This window comes from Zosterops lateralis (genome assembly GCF_965231275.1).
Source record: "Zosterops lateralis genome assembly, chromosome: Z".
Taxonomy (NCBI): domain Eukaryota; kingdom Metazoa; phylum Chordata; class Aves; order Passeriformes; family Zosteropidae; genus Zosterops; species Zosterops lateralis.
The window spans coordinates 73,985,767-74,002,752 of record NC_139800.1 but is presented as its reverse complement, the minus strand read 5'-3'; the positions used below and the strand labels follow the sequence as shown (position 1 = coordinate 74,002,752).

General features: G+C 39.1%; 1 protein-coding gene across 1 annotated transcript in view; it reads left to right on the top strand.

Moving 5' to 3' along the window:
* Window positions 1-617: 617 nt before the first annotated feature.
* Window positions 618-16,986, top strand: part of FBN2 (fibrillin 2) — a gene marked incomplete at both ends in the record, with an annotated part of 118,480 nt that continues 102,111 nt past the window's right edge. The window contains 5 exon segments of the mRNA XM_083883193.1: window positions 618-871; window positions 2,256-2,338; window positions 6,279-6,377; window positions 6,874-6,969; window positions 9,369-9,464. Of these exon segments, the coding sequence (XP_083739319.1) occupies window positions 618-871; window positions 2,256-2,338; window positions 6,279-6,377; window positions 6,874-6,969; window positions 9,369-9,464 (628 nt within the window).

The following is a 16,986-nucleotide window of genomic DNA, read 5'->3' as shown; positions in this document are numbered from 1 at the left end:
CTCTTCTTCTCCCCCTCCCTCTCTTCTTCTCCCCCTCCCCATCCCGTCACCGGCCCGAGGCACCGGCCCCTCCTCCGCCTCTCTCTCTTCCCTGTAAATCCACCAAATTGGCGCTGGGGGCTTTTCGCTCCCCTATCGCTGGCGCGTTTATTGAGGCGCGGTGAACTATCGTCTGGTGGTTTGGGGGGTTTTTTTGTTGCCTTTTTTATTTTTTTTTTTTTTTTTTTTTTTTTTTTTTTTTTTTTTGGAGGAGGGCGAGGGGGAAATTCAGCGCTGTTCTCTTGGATTTCCTGCTGCGGCGGAGGGGGAGAAAATCCCAACCTATTCTGCCTTTATTTCCCCCCTTTTCCCCGCTCCTTTCCGCAGAGGGCCGGGTGGGGGCCGCTGGGAGGACCGGCCGGGGAGGGCAGAGGCGGGATTGCTGCGACTGAATCTCCCCGACGGGGAGCCGGGCCGAGCCGAGCCGAGCCGAGCCGAGCCGAGCCGAGCCGAGCCGAGCCGAGCCGAGCCGAGCCGAGCCGGGCCGAGCCGTGCCCGCTGCGCGGGGCGCGGGACAGGCGCTCCCTCCTTACCTCCTTCCCTCCCTCCCTCCCGCCGTTCCCGTCGCTTCCCGCAGGATGGGGCAGCGGCTCTGGCTGGAGCGTTGGTGCTTCTTTGCCCTGGGGCTCGCCTGCCTGGGGCTGTGCGCGCCGGGAGACGCCGGGAGACAGCAGCAGGACCACAAACAGCAGCATCAGCAGCATCAGCATCGCCTGGAGCCCCGCGCTCCTGCAGCAGCAGCCGGCTCCTTGTCCGCCGCGCCCCGGGGGGACGGGCCCGCCCGTCCTGCTGGTCGGAGCCCCAGGCGAGGACAGCAGGAACCGCTCCGAGGGTAGGGAAAAGGCTGTGATTTATTAAAAAACTATGGATATTGATCTAACACCAATATCCAACAATGACGGACAAAGACTCTCTAACAGTTTAAAGTTAGAAAGTGTATGTTTATTACGACGCCGGGCAGCGTGCGGGATAGCTCCCAAATACAAACCTGCAATTTACAGATGATAACAGGGTCTTTTATGTACAGGAGTATTGAATACACAAAACACAAAACCATATTCATAACTCTGGTACATCCCATTCCCCGCTCCTTATGGTAATTAGCCCAAAAAGCCATCAAGCATGCGTAGTTTGTTCTTTAAAATGGGTCAGTGGTCTTTTTTATAGGGTGGGGTCCCAAAATGATGAAGTAAGATGGGTCTTCCTCCCTTGACTTTTTAACCTTTAGTGTTAGTGGCAGCTGAATCCTGTTTTTTTCAGGACTGTTTGATTTATGGTTGTATTGTATTCATGGGGTCTATTGATTATTCAGGATGCAAAAGCCTAGTTTGACAGCTTCCATGATTTATCAGTTCCTTCCATGATTTATCAGTTCCTTCAGTCTGGCTTCTGTTAACAAAAAGGGAAGTCTCAGCACTATCTATTTTGACTAAAGTCTTTAATTCTTCTAAATCAATGCTTCAGCTGGAACCCCCTTCCCCGCCCCCTGTTCGCTCCCCAGGGCATCTCCCCGGCCGCTGCCCCTTGCCGGTGTGTGCTCCCGGTGCCGCTCCCTTTTCCTCCTCTTGGCATGGCCGAGGATTCGCGGTTCGCTGGGCTGGGAGTTTGGTCCTCGCTTGTGCAATGTGGCCTCCTAAGGAGTGCGGTTCAGTTAAGAGCAGACATTGTGCGGGGCTGCGTTACCGCCAATGCATCGACCCCACTGGGCTCCTTGGCTCCAGAGTGTTCCGGTATTGAGATGCTTTGGTGCTCACCTGGGGGTTTCTGCAGAGAAATGGTGCAAAGCCCGTTTGGTTTCCTTCTGGTGTTTCGGGGTCGTCTTGTTCCTTTGAGTTAGTTCATGCATCTTATGAGCAGCAGCCTTTCTGTCTCGTGTCCGATGGCAGCAAAAGCCCCTCTTTATGGCAGCGCTTCTCAGACTTTGAACGAAAGCAGAATCCTGTCCATGTCCTCAGGTGTTGCTACAAGGACAAATGTGGCCTGCTCTTGCCTCATCTACCTCTCGTCTTTATGCTAATCAGTTGAACTAGCCCAAAATGCCTTGGAGGAAGATTTTGTTCCCTTGGGTAGAGTTTTTTTTGTAGATAATGTTGCTATGCACTTTTCGTTTGTTTTATGCATCTGGATTCTTCCCACGTGTGTATGTAAAACAACAAATTGTCTTTAGAGTGCTTCATGTTTTCCCATACACATTTGCTGATTTGTCTCTGTCACAGGCCAAATGTGTGTGGTTCTAGAGTTCGCTCCTACTGTTGCCCTGGATGGAAGACCCCTCCAGGAGGAAATGAGTGCAGTGTTGGTAAGTGTCTGACTGCTTCTACTGCCCAAGGGCTAACAATAAAAGTAAATATTCTTCGGCAAGTCACTGTTCCATTCAGTATGAGAAAAGCCAGTTCACTTCTGTGTTTTTCCTTATTTTCAAAAATAAGGAAAAGGTAAAAACCCCAAGATGGATTTACAGATCCACGTTCCTTGTAACTGAAGGGCTGCCCAATGACCTTGGTATGTCCATAGACACGTCTACCTAGTTTTTAAAGAAAACCCGTGACAGTGAAGGATAAAGGAAAGAAAACTTTGGCAAATCAAATACTGAACTGTAGTAACAGGAAAAATATGCCAAAAAGTCTTGATGTAAACAGATCAGATCTTGAAGTACTCTGAAACTTGGAATTGCAATCAAATAGGAAGGTTCTTTACATCTGGGATGCCTACTCTCCTGTCTGTTGTTTTCAGTTGTGTTTTGGGAGCTGTCAGGCATGTAGGCTGGCTAGTGGCTGGTCATACTGTGCTGACAGATGTGACCTTTGACGTACCTAGCATGGCAAAAAAGGAAAAAGTTCTGTGTGTGGGGCATGTGCTCAGTACTCTGGTGGGATAATGTCTTAGGAATGTTTACTATGAAACAAAATGAAGTTTAACTTTCTGCTACATAACAGCCGATAGTAGACACATGCTTTCTTCAGACCTTAAATTTTTACTCTGTTGCCATTTATTCTAGCCTCTTACTGTCTGTTTTGTTAATAAGTATGCTCAACTTAAGAATTCAGGTTCAAGAACATGCTGCTCTTTATGTAAGCAGTGGAGGTCTTTGTAATACTCCATCTGATAATCTGCAGGCATGAAGTTGATGAAACTGGGGAAGTAAAGGGCGATAAGCCAAGGCCTGCCAAACTTTTGACTTTTGGTGGGGTTTTTTTTGATTCCAGGCCTCTCTCTCCTGTTCACATCTATTGGTTTTACATGGTTAAACTTAATTAGCTAATATTGGGGATAACTGTGGCATGTATCACTTATTTTCACCTAAACTGACCCAGAATTTCCCTGCAAAAGATAATGGTGCAGTTCAGAGGAAGATCCTTTTGTTAACGTCCCTGTGGAATAAAACGACTTTCTCAAAATGTTCTGTTCACATTGTTATAAATGTATATTATAAAGTTGGCTTTTTGCAAGATGTGTGCTATATGATTAATAATGTTGTGGTAAGAATATAGGATATAAGTTTTTTTATTTCTGCTATTAGTAAAAGAAGATTAGGCATAGTGTTGATGTAAGTATGCTTAAACTGTCTGTTTGGTTGGGATAACATCAGTGAACATGTAAAGAAGACACTGCTACTGATATACCAACTATCAGCATCTACCATCTGAAGAAAGTCTGGACCAAGACCCAAGCTGCAGGTGATAATGAAGACACAGCCACAAAACACACGTGCTCTAAAAAGGCAGATCCAGGGAGGGACCATGCAAAACAGTTCAGGAAATATGGAAACTAGTTTATGGAGAAATACGAATATTCATAAACTGATGCAATAGAAAGAGTATTTAATTAATGTCTCTGAGATAGCAAGGTGTGGACTTGGCTGAGTGCCGAGTCACCCAGCCGGCTGTACTTTGCTTTTTTATCTCCTAATTGTCTTAATTTTTTTTAAATTAAACATACTTCTTAAAATTTACCAAAAAGTGAACCTCATTTTTCACAACATTTATCAGCTTTTTCAATACTGGCTTACTTTAATGTAAAGTAGAGTTTTAAAGAAGGATTTAGGCTGCCTATTATGCTGTTGATAGGCTTTTCAGATTCAGCTGTGTGTCTGGCTCAAATGTGGTTTGGGCTTTCAGCAATCCTTACAAGATATCCTTTAGATTGTAACTCTCAGTGCCTCTTAAAGGCATTGGTCTCAGGTCTGCCCACATCCAGAATAATCTTTGATTTATTTTTAATTTACGTGCACAAAGGACATCTTTTAGCTCCTGCCTACTTACTACATTCTAATTGCCACTTTCTAACAAGTTTGGAAGGTGAAAGATTTTGGCAGACCAGTATTGTCTGTGACACTTTTCTGTTCCTGCTTTGGGTGAAGGTTTAAGTGTACAGATTCCTATGCTCACATTTAATGTCTGTGGAGATAACGTTCCCTTTAGCAAGAGTTCTTCACTTAGAAGAATCATCCTGCACAGGCTGCTGGACAAGCCATCAAACTTCTTGTTGAGGATGTGCTGATTATAATTGATGCATATTGTCACTGGTGATTTTGAAGCAATATTTCATGAGAGAAATCTATGAGCCAGTGGTAGATCAAAAAGAAACTATTCTGACCTGACAGTGTTTCAAGCCGATGATGATGTGGTGGTTGTTGGTGGTCTGTAGCACAATTATGATTAAAAATGATCTTTTTATCTAAAAAAACCTAAAGGTCTGCTTACTTTTACCATTTTGTTATACACTGCAAACTTTTCTGATGAAAGCATATTTAGGATATGCCTTAAGGTCTAGGGCTTCCAGTTGGTAAAGAAATCACTTCCTAACAGATAATAAACATAACAAAATGGACTAAATGTAAACATTGCTTTATCAGGAGGTTCACCTGTGTGGTATAAAGGTCAACTGAAAAGGAAGATTAGAAAACATCCCTGTTTCCTGTGCTTGTCAAGTGCCCTAAATCCAAGTCCTGTGTCTCACTTTCACTTCTGCTCATGGCAAAGCATTTTAAGTCAGTCCATGGCATGTCTCTAATTCCACCTAAATAGAAAAATCTGACAAACTCTTTGACCTCTCATACCTTCATGTTTGGGACATAATTGTGGCAGAAGTTAATGATAAATGTAGATGATCATTTTGCATCTTCTTGGTGCCCAAAGAGTGGTGTGGCACATGATCTCCTCAACGTATTTGTTCCATTGCAGCCACATATTGGAGATGTGCTGCCAGATTACTTGGTTCTCACAAAGCTCTAGGCCTATTTACAAAGGAATTGTGATTCTTGGTTTTTTTATTAGTGGTTTTTGAGGGGGGTTTTTTTGCCATACCAGTTATCTCTTGCACAATATATGTATTTTTGAAGCCTTCCTGCATTTTGTTATAGTGGCTCTTACTGCTTCAAGCTTTATTTTGACTCATTTGCTATTCTTGCAGATTCATTTGATTTATTAATTTGGATCTGCTTTAGAATCCTTTAGACTTTTAGCTCTTTTTTTTTTTTTTTTTTTTTTTTTTTTTTTTTTTTTTTTGTGGTTCTGTCACTCATTGGAGCTGTGCGGGATGGTGAGTGAGAAGGGAAGGCAGGACTTTGGGTCATCAGGGGGATAGTGCAAGGTCAGGTATGTGACACACACATATGAGATGGACAAGCTTTCCTGGGGGTTCTATGGTTAGTTTTTAAATAAAAGTGTGGGAGCTACCTGTGTACAAAAAATCATATTTAGGGAAACACCACAAAATCTGCAAAGTCCAGCATTTGGACATTGACTTCTCACAAAACTGCTTTGGGTAAAGGGTGGATAACCTTAGGAAAAGAAAAAAAACCCACCCTAAAATGCCTTTAAAATGCATTATAAGAATGAAGGCCATAGCATAAATTGGCATGGTTTATATGCCTTTAAATCTTGAATTCTTGGTAATGTTTTGTCACAGGTCTTGTGGCCTAAAAGATGTATTTTTACTGATTTTATATTGCTTGCATAATTGACTGGTATTTCTAATTGGGGAAGGAGTTGATTGCCTGGTTTCAGTTGTCAGGTCAGTGTTTGAACATGCCTGATTTAATTCTGATTGTGTTCAAATTTGTCAAGAGATACTGATTATGCCAAAATTCAGTTTGCTTTATTTAACTTAAAATTACCTTTGCATGTGTAATAGCTGTCCCAATTGAGTGAGTTTTCAAGTGCTGACTTTTTTTCCTGCAAGTTTAAGACTCAGGTTGCTGTTAATTGCTGTCACTCTCTTTCTGTGTCCTTCCTCAGCAATTTGCAGAAATAGCTGTGGTGATGGATTTTGTTCCCGTCCCAACATGTGCACTTGTGCCAATGGGCAGACATCACCCACATGTGAATCGAGACCTGGTAAGGACTTACTGTGTTTCCATTAGAGATTTCATTGAGAGTCATTCTCTTTAAGTTTCAATGACAAAAATGCCAGCTTCCTTAAAAGTAGCTTCTCATTGCTGCATGTGCAAACGTAAGTTATGCTTAGGTAAAAATGCCTCAAGTTCTTGATCAAGTTTGTTACACCACATATGCCTGTTTATTCTGTGACAAATTTAAATAAAATGTGCTTAAAGAGAGAAGCAAATTTACAAATGAATGTGTGTGGTACTTGCCTTTCCATTGAGTCCATTTTGGTAAGAAATTACAAGTGCACAGTCTCCAATGCAATTAAGAGTTCCGAGTTGCTGCATAATAGTTGTGGAAAACTCGAGAAAACATCTCCATGAGTACACACTTAAAATATATAGGGTAGATAGTACAAATTTAGATAATTTAGATCACATTTTAAAGACTGTAGAAGGTTTTGCATTCCTTTGGGTGTTTTAGGCTGATTTTGGGTGTCTCTCTGCAGCACAGCAGTGCAGCATCAGCTGCAGGAACGGCGGGACGTGCGTGGAGGGGCAGTGCCAGTGCCAGAAGGGCTTCTCTGGTCCCCACTGTGAGCAGCGTAAGTCATAGCTGGTTTGCTTGAAGGGCAGTGAAACACCTGAGAGAAAGGCTTGTTTTGGGGCATGGAGTTCAGCTGGCAGTCATTTCATGCATGAAATGCTTTTGTATTGTCTAAAATTCAAGTTACAGGTCGGATTCACAGAGCAGTTTTGGGAAACCCTTGGGGAGCAGTGTCACTGTGCATCTCACTCTTCGTAGCAGATGTTCACTAGTTTTTCATTCTCTTTAACAAAGTTTTCTCTACCTCAGAACAATAGTCTTCCTGCTGGGTTGAAGTGTTTTTCTGTTTTCTACTTAGTCTAAGGGAAAAGGGATAAATATGGTTAAAGCTATTGGGTACTTTTTTGGGTTGGCACACAAGCTAGAAAGTCAATTATTTGCCCAGCTTTAGCTGTAATAGCACTGTGTTTACAAGCTGTAGCAATTTAGCAAACAATAAAAGTCCCTAAAGGCTGCAGGGATGAAGAAAGACTCAAAGTGTATCCTGAGGCCAGCTGACTATTAATTGGGGGAGAAATTAATTGCATAAAACACTCTGAAAGAAATAGAGACAGAGGGCAGCTATGCAAAACCAGATGGACTGAGTATTATGGAAGATGTTTTTTTTTGCCCTACTCCTTTTTAAAAATGCTGGAAAACAGTCTTGTTCTCGCTTTATTTAACTGGATAAAACTCCCTAAATTTTGGCAAATAGTTGTAATCCTAAACTGTGATCCTAGCCACGGTGAAATTTTGTATTAAGGGTTGCTGGTCCTTTCCTGCTTTTGTTAAAATATTGGGTTAGCACCTGAATGCTCTCGGATGAGGCACATTTCCAGGGAATAAATGAAAAGATGATTTCATTTTCAAGTGGTGACCCTGAAGCAATCCAGAAAAGCTGAACAAACTCTGGAGATTGGTTTCAGTGTATAAGGTAGTTAAAATTTCAAGCAAGATTATGAATATGTGTCTTCTAGACAGTCTTAAAAAATGTTAAGTATGCTTTTGTTTCTATTTAGAAAAATTTAGTAGTATATAATGCAGTTAATTTGCTGAAGTGTCATTGTCTATTAATTCAGTAATGTAACAAATGCAGCAAAATATCTTCATTTTATGTGTTCATTCTCAGGAAAAGGTAATTCTGCTTGGTGGTTCTTGGTGAAAAGTAAGGTTTTATAACATTTCCACCAACAGTATATTTTATGCCCTCCACTATGATACAGGAGTCATGTGTACCTTTTTTCAGTTTGAAATTATTACCTCTCTAGGTTTCTGAGGTTCTTTTGCCCTGGATACTCAAATGTGTTACAAATGTTACATCCAAACTGAGGTGACACATTTAGGAAGGCAGTCTAATGATTTTGAGACCAAAATTTTGAAGTTGGAATTTAAATTTAAGGAATTTAATATAAGAACTTTTTGTAGTTTTTATTTAACACAAAATATTAATAACATAAAGTTTTAAAAATTTTGTGACTTTCCTATAAGCTGAAATGTTTTGATTTGGAACATGTGCTAATTTTGAACAATTTTGAAGCAATGACCTGAGGCGATGAGTCAGAAAATAGCTAAAATTAGTTACTTAAGGCACTCCTTTAATGGCATATTTTGAGCCTCTCTGAAGAACTTTCTTCCTTTTGATCTGAGAAAATTCAGTGGTCTGGCAAGAAGCTTTGTTCTTCATTCAGACCATTGGTAAAGAGTATGAGTGGGTGCTCTCAAGTCCCATGAGAGTGAAATGTCTTCTTCATCTAAATGTACTGTGGGTTTATAAGCCTTTCACCCCACCCAGCTTCCTTCCTCACCACATTTTTTTCTTTGTTGGGATCTTTTAAGAAACACAGTTTTTCCAGGTACCTAAAAAGATGAGTTAAGTGGGTAATTCTTCTCCCTTGCCTCTAAACATCACTCCTTCTTCCTGCATCATCAACTCTGAGAGATGATTATCTGTCTCTTGGACTCCTTTCTCTTCTTGAAAGTTTGTTCTCTTGTGACTGAACAACACAAATTAACATGCCCCAAACCCCTCTCAACTCTCATAGTTGGTTTGATAGATAGCTAAGTTCAGTGAGGGATAATAAGTTCTTATATAGTAAGTTCTTAGATAATTCTTATGAGTGACTAAAGCTGCACAGCTGATTAAAATACACTGAAGTTGAACATCTGCTGTTAATCTGCGCTGAATCTGTGCTGAGCAGCTGGTAGCAGTTACCATCTGCAGGTACTAATGGAAATTGGTTTGCACAGCCATTGCTGGTGGAGGTGGCAGGAGGGAGATCAGCTCCATATTTAGGCCTAGAAAGACATAGAGCAGTGGGAGAAAAATTAATATTTTTAAAATGATGCATATGTTAATCTTGGAAATATCATTGCCATGACATTATTAAACTTTTTGTCTGTTTGTTTTGTTAATTGAAGCTGTCTGTGAGAGTGGCTGTCAGAATGGAGGACGATGCGTTGGACCCAATCGCTGTCATTGTGTCTACGGCTTCACTGGCCCTCAGTGCCAAAGAGGTAAAAGAAATTTAAGGAAGGAAATTGTGAGTAGTTGTATACAAAAAATTCTGTGTGTGCATGTTTTATGCCGTGTATTTTCAGCCAGTAAACTCTCTGTAAACCACTTATTATTTGTAATTTTAGAAAGTGTCTTCCTTTTTTTTTTTTTAGTTTGGCAGACACGTGAAAAATTGGCAAGTCTAAAGCCTGATTGGTAGGAATTTCAGGTCATTTAGGCCGCGTATTTTGGTCATGTAATATTTAAAAGACAGCTGTCTTTTGCTCTTTGCTGCATGAAATAACAATCTAGCAAAATTGGTGGTGGTGTTAGGATTGTGTAAGTCTAGACAGCTGAAGGATTTTTTTCTGTATAACACCTCTTTCATAAGAGGAACTTGGGAAGTAATTTGCTCTGGTTATTTAGGAGTAAGTCAGAGAAGGACTGAAAAAACAACCAATTGCCATAGTATGGGATCAGTTCCTAAACTCATCCTTACTCCAGAATGCATCTCAGAGATGGCTTCTGAAGGGAGTCCTGTGGAATTCCCTGTTTCACATTCAGTTGTGAAATGCTCAGAGCTGTGTATAAATTGGGAGAAATATCTTGCACCTTTCTTATGTTTTTAACTTTTGTTTTAGCATTTAACTGTGACATGGAAATAATTTCCATGGAGGTAAAGGAACTGAAAACCCAAACACTGAAAAAGTAGGAGCTTCTATTTGCTATTCCAGGCTGGTTTATATACCTACTAGGTATCACGAGCATTAGAGGAATGTAAAGGATCAGTTTGTTTGTCTCTAGCTTGTTTTCATTCTTAAAACTTGATACACAGTTTTCTATTTACCCCCTTTCCTGTAGTTGCTGCTTCTTAAGCAAATACAAGGACTCAAGTCTTACATAGTTTGGTTAGTTGAGAAATGGGTAGTATTTTGTTAAAATTTGTTAATACTTAGAGCTGTTTTATAGCCCTTCAGAGATATTTCTGTGCAGAATGTATACCTGTCTAAAATAAGAGACTACCAAGTCTCTCTGTTTAGAATGGATTTTCAAGGGATTGGAGAAGGTTAGGGTAATTTATAGTAATTTAGGGTAATTTATAGTTTGAGAGGAACTTACTTACTTCTGGAACTTACTTCTGATGGATCTTAATATTGCAAATTCTGCAGTCTGGGCTATATCTAAGGTGGATTATAGTTCTAGCTGAACTATGGCATGATAGAATTGCAATACTTAGAATGATTTCTTTTTTTTAAATTTAGTTGATTGCATTCAGACATGCTTTTTATTTATTGCCCGACAACTTGGTAAGGTTGCTTTTTGTCCTAGATAAAATAAATCACCCCTAGTTAAGATTTGATTCTGTTCTCTGACTGCATTCAGGGCTGTGGAATCTTGTTAATGCATATGACTCCAGCTGTGATGATGGCTCAGAGGTTTTAGTAATGATATTTATACTTTAAATAGTTGGACCTTCAAAGCTTAAAAGATTCTACTACATGTGGGTGTTGCAACTTAACTTTTGTGATGATGAAAGGGTTTAGGTTTGTTTTCTTAGCATTCATTGTGAAATCTTTAGCTGCAGAATTCAAGCCCTATACAGAAATTTAAACAACAGTGTTTTGGCATCCATATTCCCAAACTGTCCTGGAAAGTCTTAGATTTTCAATTTTGTATAGAATGCTCCTGTTGTGCAAGGATTCAGCTGCCTTATATTTGAAAATTGAGTTATTTCAATTGAAGGTTTACATTTTATTGCTTGAAATTGGAGGTAGTAAGCCAAATTTTCTTCTATCACTGTCAATAAAATATAGCCTATATTTAACATATATAACTGCATATATAATAACTATGTAATATATCTAGTCTAATATAGTATGCTTTTACAACTTCGACAGGGCTAAGTAAAATTTTGGTAAAAAAATTGGCAACACCTAATCTTGGCGTTGCATAGACCTTCTCTTACTCATATAAAGAAGTTACTAATTTATTAATGTATTTTACTATTATTCAGTCAAAGAAAGATGACTCCTGTAGTCTATCTTGATAATAACTATAAAAAGTATCTATTTATGCTTTACATGAGGTGGAGTATGTGAAAGTACTGTAAAAGATGCCTTAAATGAGTATTTAGTTCCAACAGTAATTTGTAATTTATGTTTTTAATATAATAGTTTACACTTTCCCATAAATAGCAGAATATAGTGATTTCTTTATCTGTTGGCTGCTGTAGTTGCCTGTAATATTTATGGCAGGAAGTGTCTCAGTTATTTAATTTTAAACTGAATTTAGTAGCAGTTCATAACTCTTTGAGTAAAATCTTATAGTTTAAGGATATGTGAACTTCCCTTGCAAATCACATCAAAATTATAAGAGACATTGTTTTGTAATTTTTATTTCCATCATTGTGCTTTAAATGCATGTTTTTTATGTTTCTGTAAATTAAGTTCTTTAAAATTAGATATTTTCTTCCTAATATAGAACACATGTAGGTTTCTTCCTTCAGCTTGGCCTCCCAGCCTAAGCTGTATGATAAAATGTGGCTGGTTTTTCAGCTGTCTGGGCTCTGAACAGACTAATTTCTGGGCTGGAGACAGGAGGCTGAGCAGTAGCTGCTGACTGGCATGTCAGTTAGAGTATTTAACTTGAGGCTTTTTGGTGGGTTAAAAAGAGAGAAAAACCTGTTTGGGAGCTCCTGCTTTTTCTGATATGTACACTGACCTTTTTTATTTCCTGTCAAATCTAATCTTTGGCCAGCTGATTGTCTTTGATTTGTAAGCACACAAGATCCAAGTTTTTTGTGTGGCATTTTTAAATGAAAAAAAAAAAAAAAGTTGAAATTTTTGCAGTTGAGTTTTCCCAGTAAGAACAGGAAAAAAAGCAACAGAATAAGAGGCCTCATTCTGAGTTGTACATATAAGGGCAATTTTTTTCCTAGCATAACCAATTCCTTTGGTTTCTTAACATTGTAAATGATATTTGTATCACTGCTCATGGTCTGTGCATTTTTTAAAATTGACAGTCTTTAGAGATATGAATCTGTGGAAAAACAAGGATGTTTTTTTCCTTCTTTATCATGGGATAAAGGGAAGAAGTGAGAAAGGCAAATCTTGTCACTGATGGAAGTTTGCCCCTCATATAGAGGGAGGATGAACAGTTCTCATTTACTTTGTATTAAATGTCTCATAATGGGAAGCAAAAGGGTTGGAATGAGTAGAAATGTGTAGCTTGGGAAGAGCATTCTTTTGAAGAGGGAAGAGAATTTCAGATAAAGCTATCAAGCTTTGACAGGTAAAAAACTGGGAAAAATAAGAAAATACAGCATTTGGATAGCAGCTTCCCAGTAGCTAAAGGGGGCCTAAAGTGATCTGGAGGGGGATTTTTTTACAAGGGCAGGTAGGGTTGGGACTCAAAGAGGAATAGTTTCCCAGTGCCAGAGGGCAGGGCTGGATGGGATCTTGGGCAGGAATTGTTCCCTGGGAGGGTGGGCAGGCCCTGGCACAGGGTGCCCAGAGAAGCTGTGGCTGCCCCTGGATCCCTGGCAGTGCCCAAGGCCAGGCTGGACACTGGGGCTTGGAGCAGCCTGGGACAGTGGAAGGTGTCCCCTAAAGAAACTGGTTCTTCTGACAGCTTTACACAGCTTTTCCTATCTGTTGAAGCTGGCAGAACCATTTTTGCTTAAAAGCAAAAATGTTTTTTCAGCCAGCAAGCTCTTCTCTTTTTGTGGGAGTCTTGGGAAGGTAGCTTTTAAATTTTGCTGTGGAGTTGTTTCAGGGTTTTTTTCCCTTTATTAATGGCTGCTATCATCCTATGGCCCAGCATAGAGGATTTTTATGGTCTTCCTGCTTCTTTTTGTTTCAGTGTACAGTAAATGAAAGACTGACCTGCTTAACATCAGTTGAATTCATATTCAGTCCATTTTTAGCCTTTAGGAGGTGGAGCATGTGTTCTTGGATTATTTTCAGCATGTTCATAAAGGAGTTGTGCAAGGCCTGTTGAGTGAAGAAAAAAGTAGTTACTTTACTGTATCACACTCAAAACTACATGGCCCAGTTCACAGGGGATGTTCATGGTCACTGAGGGAAATATAAGTGTTAAATCATCAACTTAAGGTCTAATTTAACTAAAATAAATGAAGTTCTGATTAATAAAATTAGCTAAAAATAATTCAACAGTAGTTTAAAACTACAGAATATGACTATTCCTAAAATATGGAGGTTTCAACATTCTTATCTACTTTTATGTCTTTAATTTTTTGTTAGAAAGCATTTTTGTCAGCTCTTTCAACACTCAGTTGAAAGCTGACTGCAAACAAAATACCACAATGGCCTTTTTTCTTTTAACAAAAGAAGCTTCAGTTTAGACTAAAAAAGCATCTTCTATTCCCCTTGGAGATGGGCAATAACAATTGCAAATGCCTGCAACAGTAAGAGGCAAAGCTTTATCTGGGAGGTAAGTACCTGATTCGGGGCAATAGATGAAATTATCTGTGTTGGAAGAACCTGTTAGATATTTCGTGGTGGTTTTTTTTTTTTTTTTTTTTTTTTTTTTTTTTTTTTTGAGGCTAGAGGTGTTGTCAAGTATTAATTACTCATTTAAGTGTAGTCCCTGCTCACCAAGCTCCTTTTTCTGCTGCAGGTTCTGACCTGTAGATACTGGCCCACATCATCCCTTGATTGATTACAGCAGAGCAGGTTCAAGAAGCTGCTTTCCTGCTCTCAGATATCAATTACCTTCTGGTGTTGCAAGGCTCTGACACTGCATTCCCTGCTTTTGCTATCCGTCATTATCTCCAAAAACAAAGTTTTCAAAGCCAAATACCCACCTAAAGCACTAAAATCCTGTGAGGTGCCTACAGAATATGTGTTTGCTTATTGTTAGCTGGCATTGGAAAATTTCTCCCTTCTAGGTCTGAGAAAGATTTAACATTTATCAATTTTAAAAATTTCATGGGTAATGCTGATCATGCTGTAGTGATGCAGAAAGTATTGTGATCCCAGTTAATGTCTTTCTCTTACTCCCTTCTTCTAGTTTTTAATTAAACCCTAGTATTTGAATGACTCTTTGTTTGGCACCACCAAAAGAAAAAGGTAAAAACCCTTCAATGCAGCAGCTTTGCTGCTTTTGAAGCACTCAAAGTCTTCAAAACTTCTCAGTTTGTTCAAGCATAGGACAGGCAAGTGCCAAACTGTTACAGAAGTGGGGTCGTTGTACTTTGTATAAGAATTAAAAGCAGAGTTTTTATGCCTTTATAGTAGGTTTACAAAAGTAAAATGAAAATATGGGTTTGAATGACCTCTTCCAAGGGCTTGAGAGTTTTCACCAGAGTGCAGCTCAGGCACAGGGAATATTTCATTGGTTTAAATCATCTAATAGGGAAGCTCTGTAGCTCTGCTGCCCTGAACTGTGAAAAGAAAGAAAGAGTGAGCCACGAGAACTGTTACACCTTATGCTTACAGCCAACAGATGTATTTTCTTCATGTATCTATTTTTTAAAATTTGCACTTGAAAAGTAGTTTTTATGCTCTTACCTACTGGAGGAACAAGTCTAGGAAAGCATGAAATACTGTGTTTTCATTGTGTTAGGTAGGACTTAGACCAGCTTATGATCTGCATCTAAAGATTGTTCACTGAAATGTGAAACAAGGGTCTGATAATACAGAGCAATAAAGCCAAATCATGAGTGAGTGAGAAACAAGTTGCAGAGGAGATGTAAGACGATACCTTTGAAAAATCCCGTCTAGTTTTATCTTTTCCCTTCCTCAGTGAAAATTTTGCCCTTTGTCAGATGCATTAAAATGTTATCTTCTTTTTTTAATTACCTGGGGAGAGAGAAAATACTGTGCTGTTGATAAAAGCTGAGCAAGGCCATGATGGCTTTGTTAGAGCTTCAGAAGAAAAAATATTTTCTTCTGAAGAGTAAAAAACTTACTAATTTTATAAGAGAATTAGTTTGTAAGACATCCAGGAAAATAAATCTTGATGTATTTTTAGGATATCTAGGAAAGTTAGAGATCAGAAAAAATTGAGACACTTGCTCACAAGTAGTGTTTTTAACAAAGAAAATGCAAAAACCTCTGAAATATCCATGTGAATAGGAAAACTTTCTGTCAAATTCAGCAAGTGCTAATGTTAGATATTGCTTATATAGGTGTTCTAGGCACAATTGGAAAAGCCAGAAATAAGCTAAACAAAACAGTTTTGAAGTGCTGGGAAAAGGGCAAAAGAATCAATTTATTCAGTTTTTGTGACTGTAAAATATATTAGAATAAATTAGACAAATTTCCTCTAAAGTTTACAAGTATGTGTAGAGGAGGTTTGAGAGATTATTTGGGAAACTCAGGAACCTTGGAAGTTTATTTCTGTACTGATTATGAATGTCTGAAATTGTTGTTTTACCTTGGGTTTATGTTCTGAGTACACAGAGGTTCCATATTAGATCTGAGAGAGAGTGAAAGGAGGAGTTTGGATATTTCTTTGACTCTTGCAGTGGTGGAAAAAGAAATAGAAGAGAGAAAGTACATTTTATTCAGTAACACCTGAACAGTTGTTTGTGAAACACTCTTGAAAAATAAGAAATGGGAAGATGTCCTTTTGGTTTTCTTACTTTTTTCTCAAAGGGTATAGTCATTCATCTTAGACTTGTTTTGAGTAGTAAGAAAGTTGTTTCTTACATAAAACTGTCTCAGTGTTGAGCCAGGAGGATGAGTGTGGAGAACCCAAAACTCTGTGTGACTCTGGTTGAAGGTTAGATAGATGGCAGATATTTGGAAGTAAGTTTCTTGTCTGTATTTTCTCCTCCTGTGTTCTTTTCACACCCTGATATTTTTCATTATGTCTGTTACACTTTGAGCTCCCTTACAGGGAATCAGTGAATTAAATGTTAAGGCTTAAAATTCTGTAAATTAGATCTGCTTTAAATTTTCAATCATATCTTTCTTCATATGGTGCCTTGGTAGGCTGACCTGAAACAGAGACTGAACAGAGCTAGAGAATAAAGTAGGTATTTATTGAAACTTATTGATTATTAGGCAGGGCAGGGCCTGACCAAGGCTGCACCCAAGGTCGACTACAATAGTCACAAGAATGGCTGACCAGCCATGAGATCTTGCATTTTTATAAGTTTTGGTCAATTTGCATAATGGGATTTAATTGTCCAATTACAGCTTCAAGTTGTGAGGTCTCATCCTTCTTTTCTCTCTTCAGTCCACAGCTGTTTCTGCTGTTGGGCAGAAAGTTGTTCTTGGTTCTCAGTAGGAAGAGGATTTGTTTTGTCTACCTACTCTGTGAAGAGAGCTTACTGGCACTAAATATGAGGCTCAGAAGTACATCCCTAGGCAGCAGAGAATCTGCAAATATGAAAGCTAAAGCTTAAGGCATCAATAGGCTTTAATTATGCAGTGTCTTGAAAGCTATAGCTGCTATAATGTATATGGAAAAGACTAATCCAGGTATTTTCAGGGGTAGTTTACTGAAGCCTGTCAAGAGCACATTGCATCCAGGGTTACAAAGTCATGGAGTGCCAAAAGTAAACTTGTTTAT